This window comes from Mobula hypostoma, chromosome X1 (genome assembly GCF_963921235.1).
Source record: "Mobula hypostoma chromosome X1, sMobHyp1.1, whole genome shotgun sequence".
Taxonomy (NCBI): domain Eukaryota; kingdom Metazoa; phylum Chordata; class Chondrichthyes; order Myliobatiformes; family Myliobatidae; genus Mobula; species Mobula hypostoma.
Window position 1 is genome coordinate 19,245,652 of NC_086128.1, and position 20,034 is coordinate 19,265,685.

Consider the following 20,034-nt stretch of genomic DNA (forward strand, 5'->3'; position numbering starts at 1 on the left):
GCAGATATTGATCCTGCTGAAAACCTATTTTCTCCCCAGGAAATTGGTGATGTGGAGAACTGGGCAAGAAGTATTGAGATGGACATGAGGACTATCGCCACTGCCCTAGAGTATGTCTATAAAGGACAACTACAACCTGCAACGTAATGCTTCGTTTGTGGATCAAGAAATGGGCACTTTCTGAGGAAGAAATGGAATCACCTTCAGAAAATAAAGCTGCCATTCTGAACACAAGCTCTGTAAAACAAGATTTCCAATATGAGGAATGCAGTAAGACTGGAATGCCCTTCTTATTTCTAATGAAGATGAGAACTATACATATTCCTCCCACTGTGATGAATGTGCATATGCAGGGCTCAATGCAATTCCCTGAGTGTAACAGTCCAGAAACTAGAATGTGCATATTAAAATCCCTGCAGGCCTATTTCATATTTGACTGCAAAAATGATGGGTGCCTTTTCCAGTTGTTAACTTTGTTTTAAAATAAATACATCCCTGAGTATTAGTAGTAGAAATATTCAGTGACATGCTGCCTTTCTGTAAAGAATATTATTGCAATTTAATTAATTCCCTTTACAAACCCTATCCTTGGCCAAACATTTTACAACTTGTGCTGGTGTACTGTGTAATACTGTAATTGTTTGCCAAATAAAGATTAATATTGCTCTTCATTATTACAATTTATCAATAGAATGATGCCAGTTGCCAGTTATTAGTTTTTTCTCTACCTTTTGATTGCATTGTCATGCTGACACATTCCTTGCCAGACCAGTCAATGTTGACGCTAATTCTTCTTGAAGCGCATTGGTGATATATGTCCTCGTTCATCAACTTGTCTTTTGCATCAGTTGCTTTTTTTTTGCAATGCGCTGTACATTTAGTAGCCACTTTATTAGGTATAGGAGTGGAACCCCGTGTGTGGTCTTCTGCTGCTGTAGCCCTTCTATTTCAAGGTTCGACATATTACACATTTAGAGGTGCTTTTCTGCACACCACTGTTGCAACATGTGGTTATTTGAGTTACTGCCACTCTCCTGTCAGCTTGAACCAGCCTGGCCATTCTCCTCTGATCTCTCTCATTAACAAGGTGTTTTAGCCCACAAAACTGCACTGACTGGATGTGTTTTATTTCTTGCACCATTCTCTATAAACTCTAGAGACTGTTGGGTGTGACAATCCCAGGAGATCAGCAGTTTGTGAGATACTCAAACCACCCCTTATGGCACCAACAATCATTCCACAGTCAAAGTCACTTAGATCACATTTCTTCCCCATTCTAATGCTTGGTCTGATTGACAACTGAACCTCTTGACTATGTCAGCATGCTTTTATGTATTGAGTTGCTGCCATGTGATTAACTGATTAGATATTTACATTAATGAGCTGGTGTACAAGTGTACCTAATAAAGTGACCACTGAGTGTATTAACTTTAATGTCCAGTCTCTTGTGTTAGTGGCCTTCTGCTTTCTGTTCTTACTGGAGTACACATCAGCTATTTGGTTGTATCCCCTCATTACATTCTGACATTCCACAGAATGTGCCGTCCAACATAATGTAAAATTTTTAATGAGCCAAATTCAGTAGAGAGCCATGGCTCTGTTCCACCCAGAAGGAGAAGTGTTTACCAGCATTACTGATGCTTTCAAATGAATTATTAAAAAATTACTAGTCTGTGTGCACATTTAATAAAGTAAGATGATGACTAATCCTTCAATTTAAATGACTTAATTTGTTGATTGTTGCATGCTATTTGGATATTGTCCATCAGGGTTAATTTCAAAGTAGAGTTCAATGTGCATGCATTACTATGAATTACGTTGAAGCAAAATATCTACCCCATAAACCCTGGTCTGTGTGCAACATGTTTGGGAGTGATCCTGTATTCTCAATTCAGTTACAAGAACACAAGAAAATAAGAACAGGATTAGGCCACTCAGCCCATCAGGCCTGCCTATCATTTTATATGATCTTTGCTGATCTTTAATGGCATCAACTCACTTAATCTATATCCTTTTGCAGAATCACAGTATCCTTATCACAGCATACCCTTCCACCTATTTTTGTATTATCAACAAATTTGGAAAGCTAATATAATGTTTCTTCCTCCAGGTCATTAACATAAATCATGAACAATTGTGGGTCAAGAACTGATGTCTGCAGTACTCCACTAGTTACCTCCTTCCTGTCTGCAAGGGACCTAGACATTCCAACTCTGCTTTCCATGTGACAGCCATCCTAACACACTTCATCCAATACCTGAGCTCTTCGTTAATGCACCAGCCTCTTGTGAGGCACCTTGTCAAAGACCTTTCGGGAAATCTAAATGCACTAAATCTACAGATTTCCCTCTATCGACACTCTGTTGCACCCTCAAAGAATTTGAGCAAATTTGTCAAAGTTAAAAGTGAATTTATTATCAAAGTACATACATGTCACCATATACTACCCCGAGATTAATTTTCTTGTGGGCATTCATAGTAAGTACAAAGAAGCAATAGGATCAATGAAAAACTGCACAAGGCAGAGATTGACAAGCAAGTAATGTGCAAAAGAGAACAAACTCTGCAAATACAAAAATAAAAGAAATATTAATAAGAAATAAAATAAGCAATAGATATAAAGAACATAAGTTGTAGAGTCCTTAAAAGTGAGCCTGTAGCTTGTGGAATCAGTTCAGTGTTGGGGTGAGTGAAATTATCCTCTCTGGTTCAAGAACCTGATGGTTAAGGGGTAATAACTGTTCTGAACCTGGAGGTGTGGGACCTGAGGTTCCTGTATCTCCTTCCTGATGGCAGCAGCAAGAAGAGAGCATAGCCTGGATGGTGGGGGTCCCTGATGATGGATGCTGCTTTCCTTTGACAGTGCTCTGTGTGGATTTGCTCAGTGGTGGCGGGGGGGGGGGGCTTTACTGTGATGGACTGGGCTGTCTCCACTACTTTTTGTAGGTTTTTTCTGCTCAAGGGTATTGGAGTATTCATACCAGGCCGTGATGCAGCCAGTCAGTATACTCTTCACTATGCACCTATAGAAGTTTGTCAAAGTTTTAGATGATATGCTGTATCTGCGCAAACTTCTAAGAAAGTAGAGGTTCTGCCATGCCTTTTTTTGTAATGTCCCCTATGTGCTGGACCCAGGAGAGATCCTTTGAAATGATAATGCCAAGGAATTTAAAGTTGCTGACTTTCTCGACCTACGATACCCTAATGAGGACTGGCTCATGGACCTTCCTCCTGTAGTCGATAATCAGCTCTTTGGTCTTGCTGACATTGAGGGAGGTGTTGTTGTGGCACCATCCAACCAGATTTTCAATCTCCCTCCTATCTGCTGATTTATCACCACCTTTTATTCTGCCCACAACGGTGGTGTCGTCTGCAAACTTAAATATGACTTTGAAGCTGTACATAGCCACACAGTCATAAGTATAAAGCAAATAGACCAGGGAGCTAAGCGCACAGCCTGGTGCACCTGTCCTGATGGAGATTGTGGAGGAGATGTTCCCAATCTGAACTGACTGGGATCTGCAAGTGAGGAAATCAGTTGCACAAGGGGGTATTGAGGTTTAGGTCTTGGCACTTATTGATGAGTTTTGAGGAGATGATGATGTTGAATGCAGAACTGTATTCAAGGAATAGCATCTTAATGTATGGATCTTCACTGTCCAGATGCTCCAGGGCTGGGTGATGGGCCAATGAAATTACATCTGCTGTTGACCTGTTATGACTGTAGGCAAATTAGAACAGAACTAAGTCACTTCTCAGACAGGAGTTGATGTGCTTCATCACCAATCTCTCAAAGCACTTCATCACAGTTGGATGTAAGTGCTACTGGACGATAGTCATTGAGGTAGGTTACCACGTTCTTCATGGGCGCTAGTAAAATAGAAGCCTGCTTGAAGCAGGTGAGTACCTCAGACTGCCAAAGGGAGGGGTTAGAGATATCAGTGAACACTCCAGCCAGTTGAATGGCACAGGTCTTCAGTACTTGGCCATGTACTCCATCTGGGCTAGATGCTTTCCATGAATTCACCCTCCTGAAGGATGCTTGCACATCAATCTCAGAGACTGAAGTCACTGGGTCGTCGAGGGCTGTGGGAGTTCGTGATAGTTTCTCCATATTTTGGAGGTCAAATTGAGTATAAAAGGCATTGAGCTCATCTGGGATTTGAAACCTTGTTTTCACATATGTCGCTTGGTTTCACTTTGTAGGAGGTGCCACAGCCATCAAGCATCCTTCTGTGATTCAAGTTTGGTCCAGAATCGGCATGTCACATGTGAGAAAGCTTTTCAGAGGTCGTACCTGGACCTCAAGATGTGGATCTCATAGTTCATCCAGGGCTTCTGGTTGGGGAAGACACTGAATGTTTTTATGGGGACACACTCATCCATGACTGTCTTTTTAAAGTCTGTGATAACCATGGATCCTCTGAGTCCCTGAACATGGCCCAGTCCACTGACTCAAAGCAATCGCGTCAGTGCTCCTTTGCCTCCCGCAACCAACTCTTTGTTGTCCTTACCCCTGGAGCCTTGCTCTGTAGCTTGTGCAGGTAGGAGGTGGACGACCAGATGATCAGATTTCCTGAAAAGTGGTCTAGGGATCAAACAGTAGGCAAAACCACTACGTCTGAGCACCACAGAGAGTTTATCCTGAAACACAGACCCTCGCCTTTTGCCCTCCAATGTATTGAGTAGCCCTCGGGCTTGACTGCCACATCCAGCTTGTCCAAGGTGAGCCATGTCTCCATGAAGCAGAGGATGTCGCAATCCCTCATTTTTCTCTGATGCAGTAATCTCGCCCTTAGGTCATCAGTCTTATTTTCAAGTGATTGTACATTTGCTAACAAAGTACTGGGTAGAGGAAGTTTTACACCCCACTGTTTGTTTATATCCATTTTCCCAAGTGATTGGCTATTTCCTCTCTATTATTGACTCTAAGATCTTGCTGATAATAGCTGTTAAACTAATTGGCTTGTAGTTCCCTGGCCTCTCCAGTTTTGAACAAGATAATCACATTGACTCTATACTGACCTTCTGTACTCTCCCAGAGTTGTGAGAATTTTCAACCAATGACTCAACTATCTTCGCGACCACTTTTTCTAAAATCCTAGCATGAAGTTTGAGGTCCTAGTAACTTGTCTGCCTTTAGCCTCTGCTCTCCGCCACACCATCCCCCCCCCCGAGTTCCTCAAGACCTTATCCCTTGTAATTGAGATTTTTGTAAGTTGTAACATGATATTTTAAATTCCACCATTTAATATCTTAAGGATATTGTGAAGACGGATGGAAAAATTTTGTTCAACATAATTGCCATCATTTTCTGTCATTAATTTACTTCCATTCTCTAAGGGCCCCATATTTACCTTATTCACACTCTTCCTTGCTATATATACATAGAAACCTTAACTTTTTTTGTACTACATGCAAGTTTTCCCTCAATCTATTTTCTTCCTTCTTATGATCTTAAATACTGTTTATTCACTATTTGCGTTTGGGCTACTTATAACCCAGCTTGAAAGTTCTTTTTGTCTTCTGGCTGTAAGCATCCATTAAGAATCAGTTTTGGGTATCTTCAGTGCAGTTCCCTTCTACATAACCTGATAAAATAGCAGTGAATTGGGAATCTAGAAGGGATACAGTTCACAACTCTTTAATAGATGGTATTAGTATTAATTAACTATCATTTTTCTGGCTGCTCCTATAATGTAGAATGTCCTGGCAGTCAAGTAGTTGAAGCAAAAGCCTGCAGGTGCTGGAAATCTAAAATTGCAAAAAGAGAAAATACTGAACTTGAGTGGCCTGTGTGTCCCAAAACAAATGTTTGTGTTTCAGTATCATTTGTTCATTTAAAATTTCAAACCAAGTAGCTTTAAGTAGCCCATTTCCCTACAAATGTTTTTGGTGTCTCAATTTTGAGGGACACTTGATTGTGTCCCTGTGAGACCAGAATCATTCAGTTCTATCTACTGTCTATGGGCTATATAAAATAGTACCTGCTTTCAGGTTTTTAATCAAGAACCAAAGAAACCACAGCATAAAATCAGGGACACTCTATAACTCACAGTACATACTCAATCTCATTTCCCTTTTAAATTATTTTTTCCCTTTTTTTTTCCAAATACTTATCCAGTTGCATTTGAAAAAGTAGTCCATGGTTCAATACAAGAATTCCATTTCATAGTCACAGAGTCGTACAACATAGGAATAAGCTCTTCTGCCCAATGTCTATGCTGACCTTTTGGCCCAGTTCCACTAATCCCATTTGCCCGCATTAGATCCATATCCTTCTATGCCTTTGTAAATCTGCAACATATCATCATAACTTTTATATTCTATGCCCTGACCTGTGAACACAAGCATGCCATATGCCTTCTTCACTTCTCTATCTATCTGTGTTGCTACTTTCAGAGAACTGTGGATTTGAACACCGAGGTATCTCTGTTCTGTAACGTTCCTTAGTCCCATACCATTTACTGTATATGTTCTCCCCTATTTGACTTCCCTAAATGCAACACCTTGCACTTGTTGGAATTAAATTCCATTTGCCAACTCTGCACCCAACTTTACATCTGATATGAGGTGGAGTGGGGGGGAGAAGAATTTATAAATATCGGAACACTTAAAACAGGATCCCTCTCCCTCTCCCCCTCCCCCTCCCTCTCTCCCTCTCTCTCCCCCTCTCCCTCTCTCTCCCCTTCCCCTTCCCTCTCTCCCTCTCCCTCTCTCTCCCCTCTCCCTCTCTCTCCCCTCTCCCTCTCTCCCTCCTCTCTCTCTCTCCCCTCTCCCTCTCTCCCCCCTCCCTCTCTCCCTCCTCCCTCTCTCCCTCCTCCCTCTCTCCCCCCCCTCTCTCCCCCCCCTCTCTCTCCCCCCCTCTCTCTCCCCCCTCTCTCTCTCCCCCCTCTCTCTCTCTTCCCCGCTCTCTCTTTCCCCTCTCCCTCTCTCCCTCCTCCCTCTCTCCCCTCTCCCTCTCTCTCCCCTCTCCCTCTCTCTCCCCCCCTCTCTCTCTTGCCCCTCTCTCCCCCTCTCTCTCTTCCCCTCTCTCTCTCCCTCTCTCTCTCTTTCCCCTCTCCCTCTCTTCCCCCCTCTTCCCCCCTCTTCCCCTCTCTTCCCCCTCTCTTCCCCCTTCTCCCCCTCTCTTCTCCCCCTCTTCCCCCCTCTCTTCCCCCGTCTCTCCCCCCTCTTCCCCCGTCTCTCCCCCTCTCTTCCCCCCTCTCTTCCCCCTCTCTCTTCCCCCTCCCCCCTCTCTCTTCCCCCTCTCTCCTCCATCTCTCTCCCCCTCTCTTCCCCCCTCTCCCCCTCTCTCTCTTCCCCCTCTCTCTCCTCCCCCTCTCTCTCCTCCCCCTCTCCCCCTCCCTCCCCCTCTTCCCCCCTCCCCCTCCCTCCCCCTCTTCCCCCCTCCCCCTCCCTCCCCCTCTTCCCCCCTCTCCCTCCCTCCCCCTCTTCCCCCCTCTTCCCCCTCTCTTCCCCCTCTCTTCCCCCCTCTCTTCCCCCTCTCTTCCCCCTCTCTTCCCCTCTCTTCCCCCTCTCTTCCCCCTCTCTTCCCCCTCTCTTCCCCTCTCTCTTCCCCCCTCTCTCTCTTCCCCCCCTCTCTCTTCCCCCCTCTCTCTCTTCCCCCCTCTCTCTTCCCCCCTCTCCCTCTCTTCCTCTCCATACTCTTTAATGTCTTATGTGTCAGATACATATTAACCTCCTTACATATATTCAGCAACTTGGCCTCCACTGCCCTTTGTGATCACGAATTTCACATTCACCACTTTCTCTATCACAGTCCCATTCTGACGTATAGGTCTGTGGCTCCTGCACTGTTACAATAAGACCCAATGCAACCTTGAGGAACAGTACTTCATCTTCTGTCTGGACACACTGCAACCTTCTCAACTCAAACTGAACTCTACAATTTTAGGTAAGTTGCTTTCTGACTGTATCATTCATGTGATAATTGACTCAGGTTTGTTACCACCTCCTTGGAAGTGGAGGACATGTCTAACTTGATTTGTCAGGCATGTCTTCCTGCTCTGCATTTCACAACCCCCATATTCTTTTTTTTATATATTCTCACAACTGCTCCCATTCACTCATTGGTCCAATAACCTTATCTATAGCTTCATTTCACAGTCACCCTGGTATCACACCTCTATGGCTTAACAAGCTTCTTTTGTCCCCTTTTCAGTTTTGGTAAAGGGTTTTCAACCTGAAATGTTGACTGTTTCTCTTCTCACAGTTGGGGTGAGGCCAACATTTGCACTTCTGCTGTGTTTTAAGTGTCTTTTTTTGTAATCCCTTTGTGCACAGAGCTCCATTCATCACCAGATTCCCTTTACTCTAGGGAAAGATTTTACCTTGTATCTTATCGCAATGCAGTAACGTGGGAAGCTCCCATAAGTAGCTTTCCTAGTACAATAAGATGGACTCAAGCTCACAATCTACCTAGTTATCATCTTGCACTTTATTGTCTACCTGTGGGGTGTGTGCTTAGCCCATTGCTGTACTCTCTATATACCCAAGACTGTGTGGCTAGGCATAGCTCAAATACCATCTATAAACTTGCTGACGATACAACCATTGTTGGTAGAATCTCAGGTGGTGATGAGAGGGTGTACAGGAGTGAGATATGCCAACTAGTGGAGTGGTGCTGCAGCAACAACCTGGCACTCAACGTCAGTAAGACAAAAGAGCTGATTGTGGACTTCAGGAAGGGTAAGACAAAGGAACACATACCAATCCTCATAGAGGGATCAGAAGTGGAGAGAGTGAGCAGCTTCAAGTTCCTGGGTGTCAAGATCTCTGAGGATCTAACCTGGTCCCAACATATCGATGTAGTCATAAAGAAGGCAAGACAGCAGCTATACTTTATTAGGAGTTTGAAGAGATTTGGCATGTCAACAAATACACTCAAAAACTTCTATAGTTGTATGTGGAGAGCATTCTGACAGGCTGCATCACTGTCTGGTATGGAGGGGCTACTGCACAGGACTGAAAGAAGCTGCAGAGGGTCGTAAATCTAGCCTGCTCCATCTTGGGTACTAGCCTACAAAGTACCCAGGACATCTTTAGGGAGTGGTGTCTCAGAAAGGCAGCGTCCATTATTAAGGACCTCCAGCACCCAGGGCATGCCCTTTTCTCACTGTTACCATCAGGTAGGAGGTACAGAAGCCTGAAGGCACACACTCAGCGATTCAGGAACAGCTTCTTCCCCTCTGCCATCAGATTCCTGAATGGACATTGAATTTTTGGACACTACTTCACTTTTGTTTTAATATACAGTGTTTCTGTTTTTTGCATGTTTTTTAAGCTATTCAATGTACATAATTGATTTACTTGTTTATTTATTATTATTATTATTATTATTATTTTCTCTGCTAGATTATGTATTGCATTGAACTGCTGCTGCTAAGTTAAAACCTTATAACAATTACAGCACAGAAACAGACCATCTCGGCCCTTCTAGTCCGTACCGAACGCTTACTCTCACCTAGTCCCACCAACCTGCACTCAGCCCATAACCCTCCATTCCTTTCCTGTTCAGATAACTATCCAATTTAACTTTAAATGACAACATCGAACCTGCCTCAACCACTTCTGCTGGAAGCTCGTTCCACACAGCTACCACTCTCTGAGTAAAGAAGTTCCCCCTCATGTTACCCCTAAACTTTTGCCCTTTAACTCTCAACTCATGTGAAAAAAGCCTATCCACGTCAGCTCTATCTATCCCCTTCATAATTTTAAATACCTCTATCAAGTCCCCCCTCAACCTTCTACACTCCAAAGAATAAAGACCCAACTTGTTCAACCTTTCTCTGTAACTTAGGTGCTGAAACCCAGGTAACATTCTAGTAAATCTCCTCTGTACTCTCTCTATTTTGTTGACATCTTTCCTATAATTTGGTGACCAGAACTGTACACAATACTCCAAATTTGGCCTCACCGATGCCTTGTACAATTTCAACATTACATCCCAACTCCTATACTCAATGCTCTGATTTATAAAGGCCAGCATACCAAAAGCTTTCTTCACCACCCTATCCACATGAGATTCCACCTTCAGGGAGCTATGCACCATTATTCCTAGATCCCTCTGTTCTACTACATTCCTCAACGCCCTACCATTTACCATGTATGTCCTATTTTGATTAGTCCTACCAAAATGTAGCACCTCACACTTATCAGCATTAAACTCCATCTACCATCTTTCAGCCCACTCTTCTAACTGGCCCAAATCTCTCTGCAAGCTTTGAAAACCTACTTCATTAACCACAACACCACCTATCTTAGTATCATCTGTATACTTTACTAATCCAATTTACCACCCCATCATCCAGATCATTAATGTATATGACAAACAACATTGGACCCAGTACAGATCCCTGAGGCACACCACTAGACACCAGCCTTCAACCTGACAAACAGTTATCCACTACTACTCTCTGCCATCTCCCATCCAGCCACTGTTGAATCCATTTTACTACTTCAATATTAATATCTAACGATTGAACCTTCCTAACTAACCTTCTGTATGGAGCCTTGTCAAAGGCCTTACTGAAGTCCATATAGGCAACATCCACCACTTTACCCTTGTCAATTTTCCTAGTAACCTCTTCAAAAAGTTCAGTAAAATTTGTCAAACATGCCCTTCCACGTACAAATCCATGTTGACTGTTCCTAATCAGACCCTGTCTATCCAGATAATTATATATACCATCTCTAAGAATACTTTCCATTAATTTACCCACCACTGACGTCAACTTACAGGCCGATAATTGCTATGTTTACTCTTAGAACCCTTCTTAAACATTGGAACCACATGAGCAATACGCCAATCCTCCAGTACCATCCTCATTTCTAATGACGTTTGAAATATTTCTGTCAGAACCCCTGCTATTTCTACACTGACTTCCCTCAAGGTCCTAGGGAATATCCTGTCGGGACCCAGAGACTTATCCACTTTTATATTCCTTAAAAGCGCCAGTACTACTACTTCTTTAATCATCATACTTTCCATAACTACCCTACTTGTTTCCCTTACCTTACACAATTCAATATCCTTCTCCTTAGTGAATACCGAAGAAAAGAAATTGTTCAAAATCTCCCCCATCTCTTTTGGCTCCGCACATAGCTGTCCACTCTGATTCTCTAAGGGACCAATTTTATCCCTCACTATCCTTTTGCTATTAATATAACGTAGAAACCCTTTGAATTTATTTTCACCTTACTTGCCAAAGCAACCTCATATCTTCTTTTAACTTTTCTAATCTCTTTCTTAAGATTCTTTTTATATTCTTTATATTCCTCGAGCACCTCATTTACTCCATGCTTCCTATATTTATTGTAGATCTCTCTCTTTTTCCGAACCAAGTTTCCAATATCCCTTAAAAACCATGGCTCTCTCAAACATTTAACCTTTCCTGTCAACCTAACAGGAACATAAAGATTCTGTACCCTCAAAATTTCACCTTTAAATGACCTCCATTTCTCTATTACATCCTTCCCATAAAACAAATTGTCCCAATCCACTCCTTCTAAATCCTTTCGCATCTCCTCAAAGTTAGCCTTTCTGCAATCAAAAATCTCAACCCTGGATCCAGTCCTATCCTTCTCCATGATTATATTGAAACTAATAGCATTGTGATCACTTGTCCCGAAGTGCTCCCCAACACATACCTCTGTCACCTGACCTATCTCATTCCCTAACAGAAGATCCAACACTGCCCCTTCTGTAGTTGGTACCTCTATGTATTGCTGCAAAAAACTATCCTGCACACATTTTACAAACTCCGAACCATCCAGCCCTTTAACAGAATTAAAATCTCCCACAATCACAACCTTGTGCTTACTAAAAATATCTGCTATCTCCTTACAAATTTGCTCCTCCAATTCTCGCTCCCCATTAGGTGATCTATAATACACCCCTATAAGCGTTGCTACACCTTTCCCATTCCTCAATTCCACCCAAATAGCTTCCGTAGACGAGACCTCTAATCTATCCTGCCAAAGCATCGCTGTAATATTTTCTCTGACAAGCAATGCAACACCTCCCCCCTTGCCCCTCCGATTCTATCACACCTGAAGCAACGAAATCCAGGAATATTTAGTTGCCAATCACATCCCTCCTGCAACCATGTTTCACTAACAGCTACAACATCATATTTCCAGGTATCAATCCATGCTCTGAGCTCATCCACCTTTCTTACAATGCTCCTAGCATTAAAATAGATGCATTTAAGAAACTCTCCACCTCTTACTCTCTGATTATCCCTAATGGTGCAAACAATTTTATTACCTTTTTCTTCCTTCTCCCCTACATCTTCGGTCTGAGCACTCCCCTTCTCTGTCACCTGCCTATCCTCCCTTCCTCCCTCACACACTGTCTACTAGCTTTCTCTATTTGTGAACTAACCTCCTCTCTCTTAGTCTCTTCAATTTGATTCCCACCCCCCAACCATTCTGGTTTAAAGTCTCCCCAGTAGCCTTCGCAAATCTCCCCGCCAGGATATTGGTCCCCCTAGGATTCAAGTGCAACCTATCCTTTTTGTACAGGTCACACCTGCCCCAAAAGAGGTCCCACTGATCCAGAAACTTGAATCCCTGCCCAATCCCTCAGCCACGCATTTATCCTCCACCTCATTCCATTCCTACTCTCACTGTCATGTGGCACAGGGAGTAATCCCGAGATTACTACCTTTGCGGTCCTTCTTCTCAACTCCCTTCCTAACTCCCTATATTCTCCTTTCAGGACCTCTTCCCTTTTCCTACCTATGTTAAGTTAACAAATTTCATGTCACATGCCAGTGATAATAAACCTGATTCTGATTCTGCATCCTCTCACAATATGCAAAAATTACAGTGAACTGTCAGGTGAGCAGAAAAGATCATTGGCTGCAGTCGAACATCACTGTGGGCCTTGTATGTGCACAGGATAAAGAAATGGGCAGGAAAATATAATCGTGGACACTACCCTCCCCGAAAACTGCCTTTTCCAAAAAACTCCCTTCTGGAAAGTGGTATTGGGCTATTAAAGCAAAAATATCATGTCATCTTAAATGTTTCTTTCCTAGTCAGATAATCTGATCAACCATTATAGTTAGCCTCCCCCACCCCCTCTATCTATTACTTCTGTCACTGTACTGTAAACACTTTAAACCACTTTTTATAATGCTATTTACATTGTAAATACATGCTGATATTTATGCATATTTTATTCCATATCAGTACTTTATCAACTAACCTTATTGTATATAAATTTTTATTCTTCATAATTATTGAATTTTTTTTTGCTGTATGCCACACCCTGACCAACACACCACAGCAAATTCCAAATACATGTAAATCTATATGGTGAATAAGGTTGATCTCTGATCATTGATTCTTTGCCCTTGACCCTAGATTTGGCATGTCATCTAAAACTTTGACAAATTTCTATAAATGCACAGTGAAGAGTGTCCTAACTGGTTGCATCATGGCCTAGCATGGGAAACACCAAAGCCCTGGAATGGAAAAGACGACAGAAAGTGGTGACAACCCAGTCCATCATAGGCAAAGTCTTGGGCACTGCCACAAGAAAGCAGCATTCATCATCAAAGACACCCACCATCCAGGCTATGCCTTCTCACTATTACCATTGGTCAGGAGGTACATGAGCCTCATGTCCCACACCACCAGGTTCAGGAACAGTTATTACCCTACAACCATCAGGTTCCTGAACTGGGATGGGTAACTTCATTTCCCACAACTCTGAACTGCTTCTCTGACCTGCAGACTCACTTTCAGGGACTCTATACAACTCATTTTCTCAGTGTTATATTCTTTATTTGCTCAGTTGTCTTCTTTTGCACATTGGTTGTTTCAGTCTTTTTTATGTATGGTTGTTTATAGATTCCATTGTATTTCTTTATTTTTACTGTAATCAGGATGTTCTTCATCGACTACAGCTCAGCATTCAATATCATCATCCCCTCAAAATAAATCAATAAGCTTCAAAACCTTGGCCTCAATACCTCCTTGTGCAATTGGATCCTCGATTTCCTCACTTGCAGACCCGAGTCGGTTTGGCTTGGCAAAAACATCTCCTCCATCAGCACAGGTGCACCCCAAACCTTCTCCTTGCTTTACACTTATGACCATGTGACTAAGCACAGTTCCAATGCCATATTTAAGTTTGCTGACGACACCACTTTTGTAGGCCGAATCAAAGGTGGTGACGAATTGGCATATGGGGGGAGATTGAAGATTGCCCTCACCCCATCCTCCCACCACCCACCAGGGATAGGGTTCCTCTTGTCCTCACCTACCACCCCACCAGCCTCCGTATCCAGCATATAATTCTCTGAAACTTCCACCACCTCCAACAGGATCCCACCACCAAGTACATCTCTCTCCCCCCCCCCACTTTCTGTTTTCTGCAGGGATCGCTCCCTACATGACTCTCTTGTCCATTCGTCCCTCCCCACTGATCTCTCTCCTGGCACTTATCCTTGCAAGTGGAACAAGTGCTACACCTGCCCCTACACCTCCTCCCTCACTACCATTCAGGACCCCAAACAGTCCTTCCAGGTGAGGCAACACTTCACCTGTGAGTCTGTTGGGGTCATATACTGTGTCCTGTGCTCCCAGTGTGGCCTCCTGTATATCAGTATGACCTGTCGTAGATTGGGAGAATGCTTCGCCGAGCACCTATGTTCTGTCAGCCAGAAAAAGTGGGATTTCCCGGTGGCCATTTTAATTCCACTTCCCATTCCCATTCCGACATGTCAGTCCATGACCTCCTCGACTGCCTCGATGAGGCCACGCGCAGGTTGGAGGAGAGCAACACCTTATATTCCTTCTGGGTAACCTCTAACCTGATGGCATGAACATCAATTTCTCAAACTTCCAGTAATGCCCCCCTACCTCCTTCACCATTTCCCATTCCCTTTTCCCTCTCTCAGCTTATCTCCTTACCTGCCCATCACCTTGCTTTGGTGCTCCTCCCCCTTTCTTCCATGGCCTTCTGTCCTCTCCTATTAGATTCCCCCTTCTCCAGCCCTCTATGTCTTTCACCAACCAACTTCCCAGCTCTTTACTTCACCCCTCCCCACCCTCCCAGTTTCACCCATCACTTTGTGTTTCTCCCTCCCCTCTCCCCACCTTCTAACTCTGACACCTCATCTTTTTTCTCCAGTCCTGCTGAAGGGTCTCGGCCTGATGCGTTGACTGTACTCTTTTCTATAGATGCTGCCTGACCTGCTGAGTTCCTCCAATATTTTGTGTGTGTTGCTTTGGATTTCCAGCATCTGCAGATTTTCTCTTGTTTGTCACTTAACATCAATTTGTTTTGCACTGGGTCTCACAGAACTGATGGGGAACGACTTTCCTTTTAATTCCCTCCTGGAGCCACATGGAAACCTGACATTAAAGGCCAGGAAGTTTTCTGAATGCCTCTTATCTGACAGCAAATAGTTGCATTGAATCAGCAGAGATTTGCATCCCTATGGACTAGTAGTGTAAAGGAAGCGTTCTGCTGTTAGGTTGGGAAGCTTTGTTTCAGAACAAAATACTTGGCAGTGAGTAACCAAAAAAGCGGATGCAAGAATGACCTTATTCACCATCCCGTGCACATGCACACACACACCAAGTTCCTCTTTCACTCTGAAAAAACAGAATGGTTGCCAATGTTGTTTTCATTGAAATATCATCACTCAACTTTATCTGGCTGATGCATTGTAAGTGATTAAAATTTCTATGCGGGTTGAACAGAATGACCAAGTGTATCAGCTGTGTAACTGAAAAGTGTGTGCACTTTGTTGCAAGCGAGAACCCTGTCCTCCTGAATGTAGTTCTCCATGGATGTGATGACCCAATTGTTCCGTAACTCTATAATTTTGTTTGATTTTCAGTGTTCAGTAAATGAAATTTCATGCTGGAGTGGTTTAGTTTCAGCATTTAAGTTATTTTCTTCCTTGACATTAACTGTATTGTCAAACAGGTCTCAGCTGCCCTACTTCTTGGTATCCCTGCTCCTGCCCTACACTGCCTCGCCCACTGTCCTTCAGTGTGACATTGACTCACGCTGAAACGAAGAGCAACGCTTTGATACCTGGTCTGTACTAAATTAGCCCATATCAAATGTAACAGATTTGGTATTATAAAGTCCCCACACTTGTGTAATATGTTAGTACAACCTTTCAGGACTGCTTGAGACCTTTAAACTTTACCTGGTATTCACAGTGACACAGTGTGTGGAGCTACTGCCGCACACCTCCTAGAGAACTGGGTTTAATCCTGTGGAGTCTGCACGTACTCCCCATGACCATGTGGGTTTTCTCCGGGTGCTCCAGTTTCCTACCACATCCAAAGGATGTGTGGGTCAGTAGGATAATTGTCTGCTGTAAGTTGCCCCTAGTGTCTAGATGAGTGGAACTGGGGGGAGTTGACGGGAATGTAGGGAGAACGAAACCCAATCAGTGCAGGATTGATTCATTGGCTTGATGGACAGTGCAGACTCAATGGGCTGAAGGGCCTGTTTACATGCTGTAGAATTCTATCATTCTATATTTAGTTTCCTCTCGTTTTCATATTTTACTAATTACTGAATTTACTGAAATTTAAGGTGTGTTTGTATGAGAATACTCAGGTATATTTTTGGAGGACTGGGATTTAGAATCAGACAAGTTCCTGTGTGTGGTGTCTGGGTCTGCAGCGCCGCTAACTGGCGGTTAACAGTTACTGCAGTTCCATGCTTGAAGATATTTCCTGATAATTTTCTATTTTAAAATTGCCATTTTGTTTTTGCAAAGAGGAACTGAGATCAATTGTATTTATGGATCCTATCATTTGAATTATATGTTTTTATGTGTTTAAAAACATGTTTTTAAAAACATATGTTTATGTTTTTTAAACATTGTTAGAACAATAAATCAAGAAGGATGTAAAAGGGCAGCCAGGATTTCCAGTGCTGATTATAACCCTTGCTGAAAAGTGTACGTGCAAGACACATTGGGTGAAAATAGGATCTAGTTTAGCCAGCATGCCTTTCATGAACCAATAGCTATCAATACTCCCTGAGTGTTAGATTCAGGTATTGCCTTGTTTATGAGTTTGATACAGGCTTAAGACTGAGAAGAGAAAGGCATGTCTGACTAATAATCTTTATAAACACAACAAGGCTATGCCAGTATCTTATAGGGCTTGTGAGTTGACATTACTTCTAATAATTTTCTAACCAGAGCTTATGGGCTGTCATCTGACCACTTACAAATATTTTAGAATTTTTAGATCTGCTACATTGTTCTGCGATCATGTTTGTTCCTAGGTGTATGTTATAATGCATAAGTGCACAGGGTAATATATAAACTTGTCCACTGTTTTCTCTCCATCCCAATGCATATACTCATTAACAATACTATTTATGTATTCTTCTCCAGCCATTCATAATCAATAATTCTCCAGCCAGCATAATCAATGAAGGTTGACAGGCGGAACTTTTGCATCTGTTGGATACTGGTGATTACAGCGAAGAACAAGACATAAAACTCGTTGCTTACAGCTGGCTATTAAGTGTTACAAGAGCAAAGAATGAACCAAAAAAAAGAAAAGAACAAAGAAGTTGTGCTTGTCTTATACAAAAACTAGCTCAGACTGGAGTGATAACAACATGCCAATGAGCATAGGAAAGATCCAACTATGAGAAAAACAACAATTTTACTCTCTAATCTAACTCATCGTTGATATTCATTACATTCAGGGTAATTCTTCATTTACAATCCTCATCTCTTACCAAAAATTAATTTTACTCTTTTAAACTGTTCTGTAGTCAGCTTCCAGTCTTGTATTAAATCACATTTCAGACATACAAAAATAGAAGTTAACTTTTACCACTATCCTACGGAGAAGGCAGTCAAGTTAAGTCAAGTCACTTTTTATTGTCATTTCAACCATAACTGCTGGTACAGTACACAGTAAAAATGAGACAACGTTTTTCAGGACCATGGTGCCACATGAACAATACAAAAACTACACTGAACTACATAAAAAAAACAACACAAAAACTACACTAGACTACAGACCTACCCAGGACTGCATAAAGTGTACAAAACAGTGCAAGCATTACAATAAATAATAAACAAGACAATATGCACAGTAGAGGGCAGTAGGTTGGTGTCAGTCCAGGCTCTGGGTATTGAGGAGTCCGATGGCTTGGTGGAAGAAAGTGTTACATAGTCTGGTCGTGAGAGCCCGAATACTTCGGTGCCTTTTGCCAGATGGCAGGAGGGAGAAGAGTTTGTATGACGGGTGCATGGGGTCCTTCATAATGCTGTTTGCTTTACGGATGCAGCATATGGTGTAAATGTCTGTAATGGCGGGAAGAGAGACCCCGATGATCTTCTCAGCTGACCTCACTATCCACTGCAGGGTCTTGCGATCCGAGATGGTGCAATTTCCGAACCAGGCAGTGATGCAGCTGCTCAGGATGCTCTCAATACAACCTCTGTAGAACGTGGTGAGGATGGGAGGTGGAAGATGGACTTTTCTCAGCCTTCGCAGAAAGTAGAGACACTGCTGGACCTTCTTTGCTATGGAGCTGGTGTTGAGGGACCAGGTGAACACCTAGAAATTTGGTGCTCTTAACGATCTCTACGGAGGAGTTGTCGATGTTCAGCGGAGAGTGGTTGTTCCGTGTCCTCCTGAAGTCAACAGCCATCTCTTTTGTTTTGTTCACATTCAGAGACAGGTTGTTGGCTCTGCACCAGTCCGTTAGCCGCTGCACCTCCTCTCTGTATGTTGGCTCATCGTTCTTGCTGATGAGACCCACCACGGTCGTGTCATCGGCGAACTTGATGATGTGGTTCGAGTTGTGTGTTGCAGCACAGTTGTGGGTCAGCAGAGTGAATAGCAGTGAACTGGGCACACAGCCCTGGGGGGCCCCCATGCTCAGTGTGATGGTGTTGGAGATGCTGCTCCCGATCCGGACTGACTGAGGTCTCCCAGTCAGGAAGTCTAGGATCCAGTTGCAGAGGGAGGTGTTCAGGCCCAGTAGGCTCAGCTTTCCAATCAATTTCTGAGGAATGATTGTGTTGAATGCCGAACTGAAGTCTATGAACAGCATTCGAACATACGTGTCTTTTTTTTGTCCAGGTGAGTTAGAGCCAGGGGGAGGGTGATAACAACGGCGTCGTCTGTTGAACGGTTGGGACCCTTAGAATGGAGGATAATTTGCTTCCACTCAGATTTCCTCATATTTTCACATATCCCACAACATAGGAGGAGGTCTTTTGGGCAATTGAGTCTAGGGCAGCTCTTAAAATAATCCCATCAATCCCATTTTCTTTTAATGAATTCTACCTCCCATGACCGTTAATTCTCCCACCCACTTACACGGGGAAAACATTTGTACCACCTAATTTACCCACCAACCCACAACTCTTTGAGATGTGGGAGAAAACTAGAGCGTCCAGGGGTGGGCAGGAAGCCCAAGTGGTCATAGAGAGAACGTGCAAATGCCCAGGTTTCAGGCACTATCAGGCAGCAAGTCTAGGTTCCTCCACAGATGGGCAGGAGGTGACTGATGGGTGGGTGGTGACCTCCTTCCATGCTTACTCTGAACCTCTATGTGATCCTGATGCACGGACTGAAGGTTCCCAATTGCATCCAAAATGCTCCCTCCTCACTTGGAGTGGGCTAGGCCAGGGATTCCCAATGTGGGGACATTGCATTTCCTCAAGAAGGCTTGGAGATCATTGATGAAACATTTTTACTGTCCATCTGGTAATCTCATAGCCAGCCCATATGTCTGATTATTCTATTCAGTCAACTAATCCCTACACAGAAATTAGTTATTACATTTGGGTTCTTATAGTTTCCTTTTGAACTATCTAACAGCAAAAGGGTCTTTAGAAGTGGATCTGGTGGATAAGTTGCTTTCACAATTTTGAAAGACACGAGTTACTTTCCTAACAGCAGCTGGAGAGTTTAAATTCAGTTCATTAAGTAATCCGTTTTTTTTAAAAAGTCACTTGTCTTGCTAATGAACCTAGCTGCTTTATTAATGTCCTTCAGGGAAGGAGGCCT

General features: G+C 43.1%; 1 protein-coding gene across 2 annotated transcripts in view; it reads left to right on the forward strand.

The window, feature by feature from the left end:
• Positions 1–17,566, forward strand: part of bloc1s1 (biogenesis of lysosomal organelles complex-1, subunit 1) — a 130,451-nt gene extending 112,885 nt beyond the window's left edge. The window contains exon 4 of one of the 2 annotated variants that reach the window (XM_063037756.1): positions 17,391–17,566. In XM_063037756.1, coding sequence (XP_062893826.1) covers positions 17,391–17,438 — 48 coding nt within the window. In that variant the 3' untranslated portion in view covers positions 17,439–17,566. Of the gene's footprint in view, positions 1–39; positions 1,689–17,390 lie in introns of those variants that run through there. The other variant, XM_063037755.1, reaches the window with a different exon arrangement.
• The last annotated feature ends 2,468 nt before the right edge of the window (positions 17,567–20,034 follow it).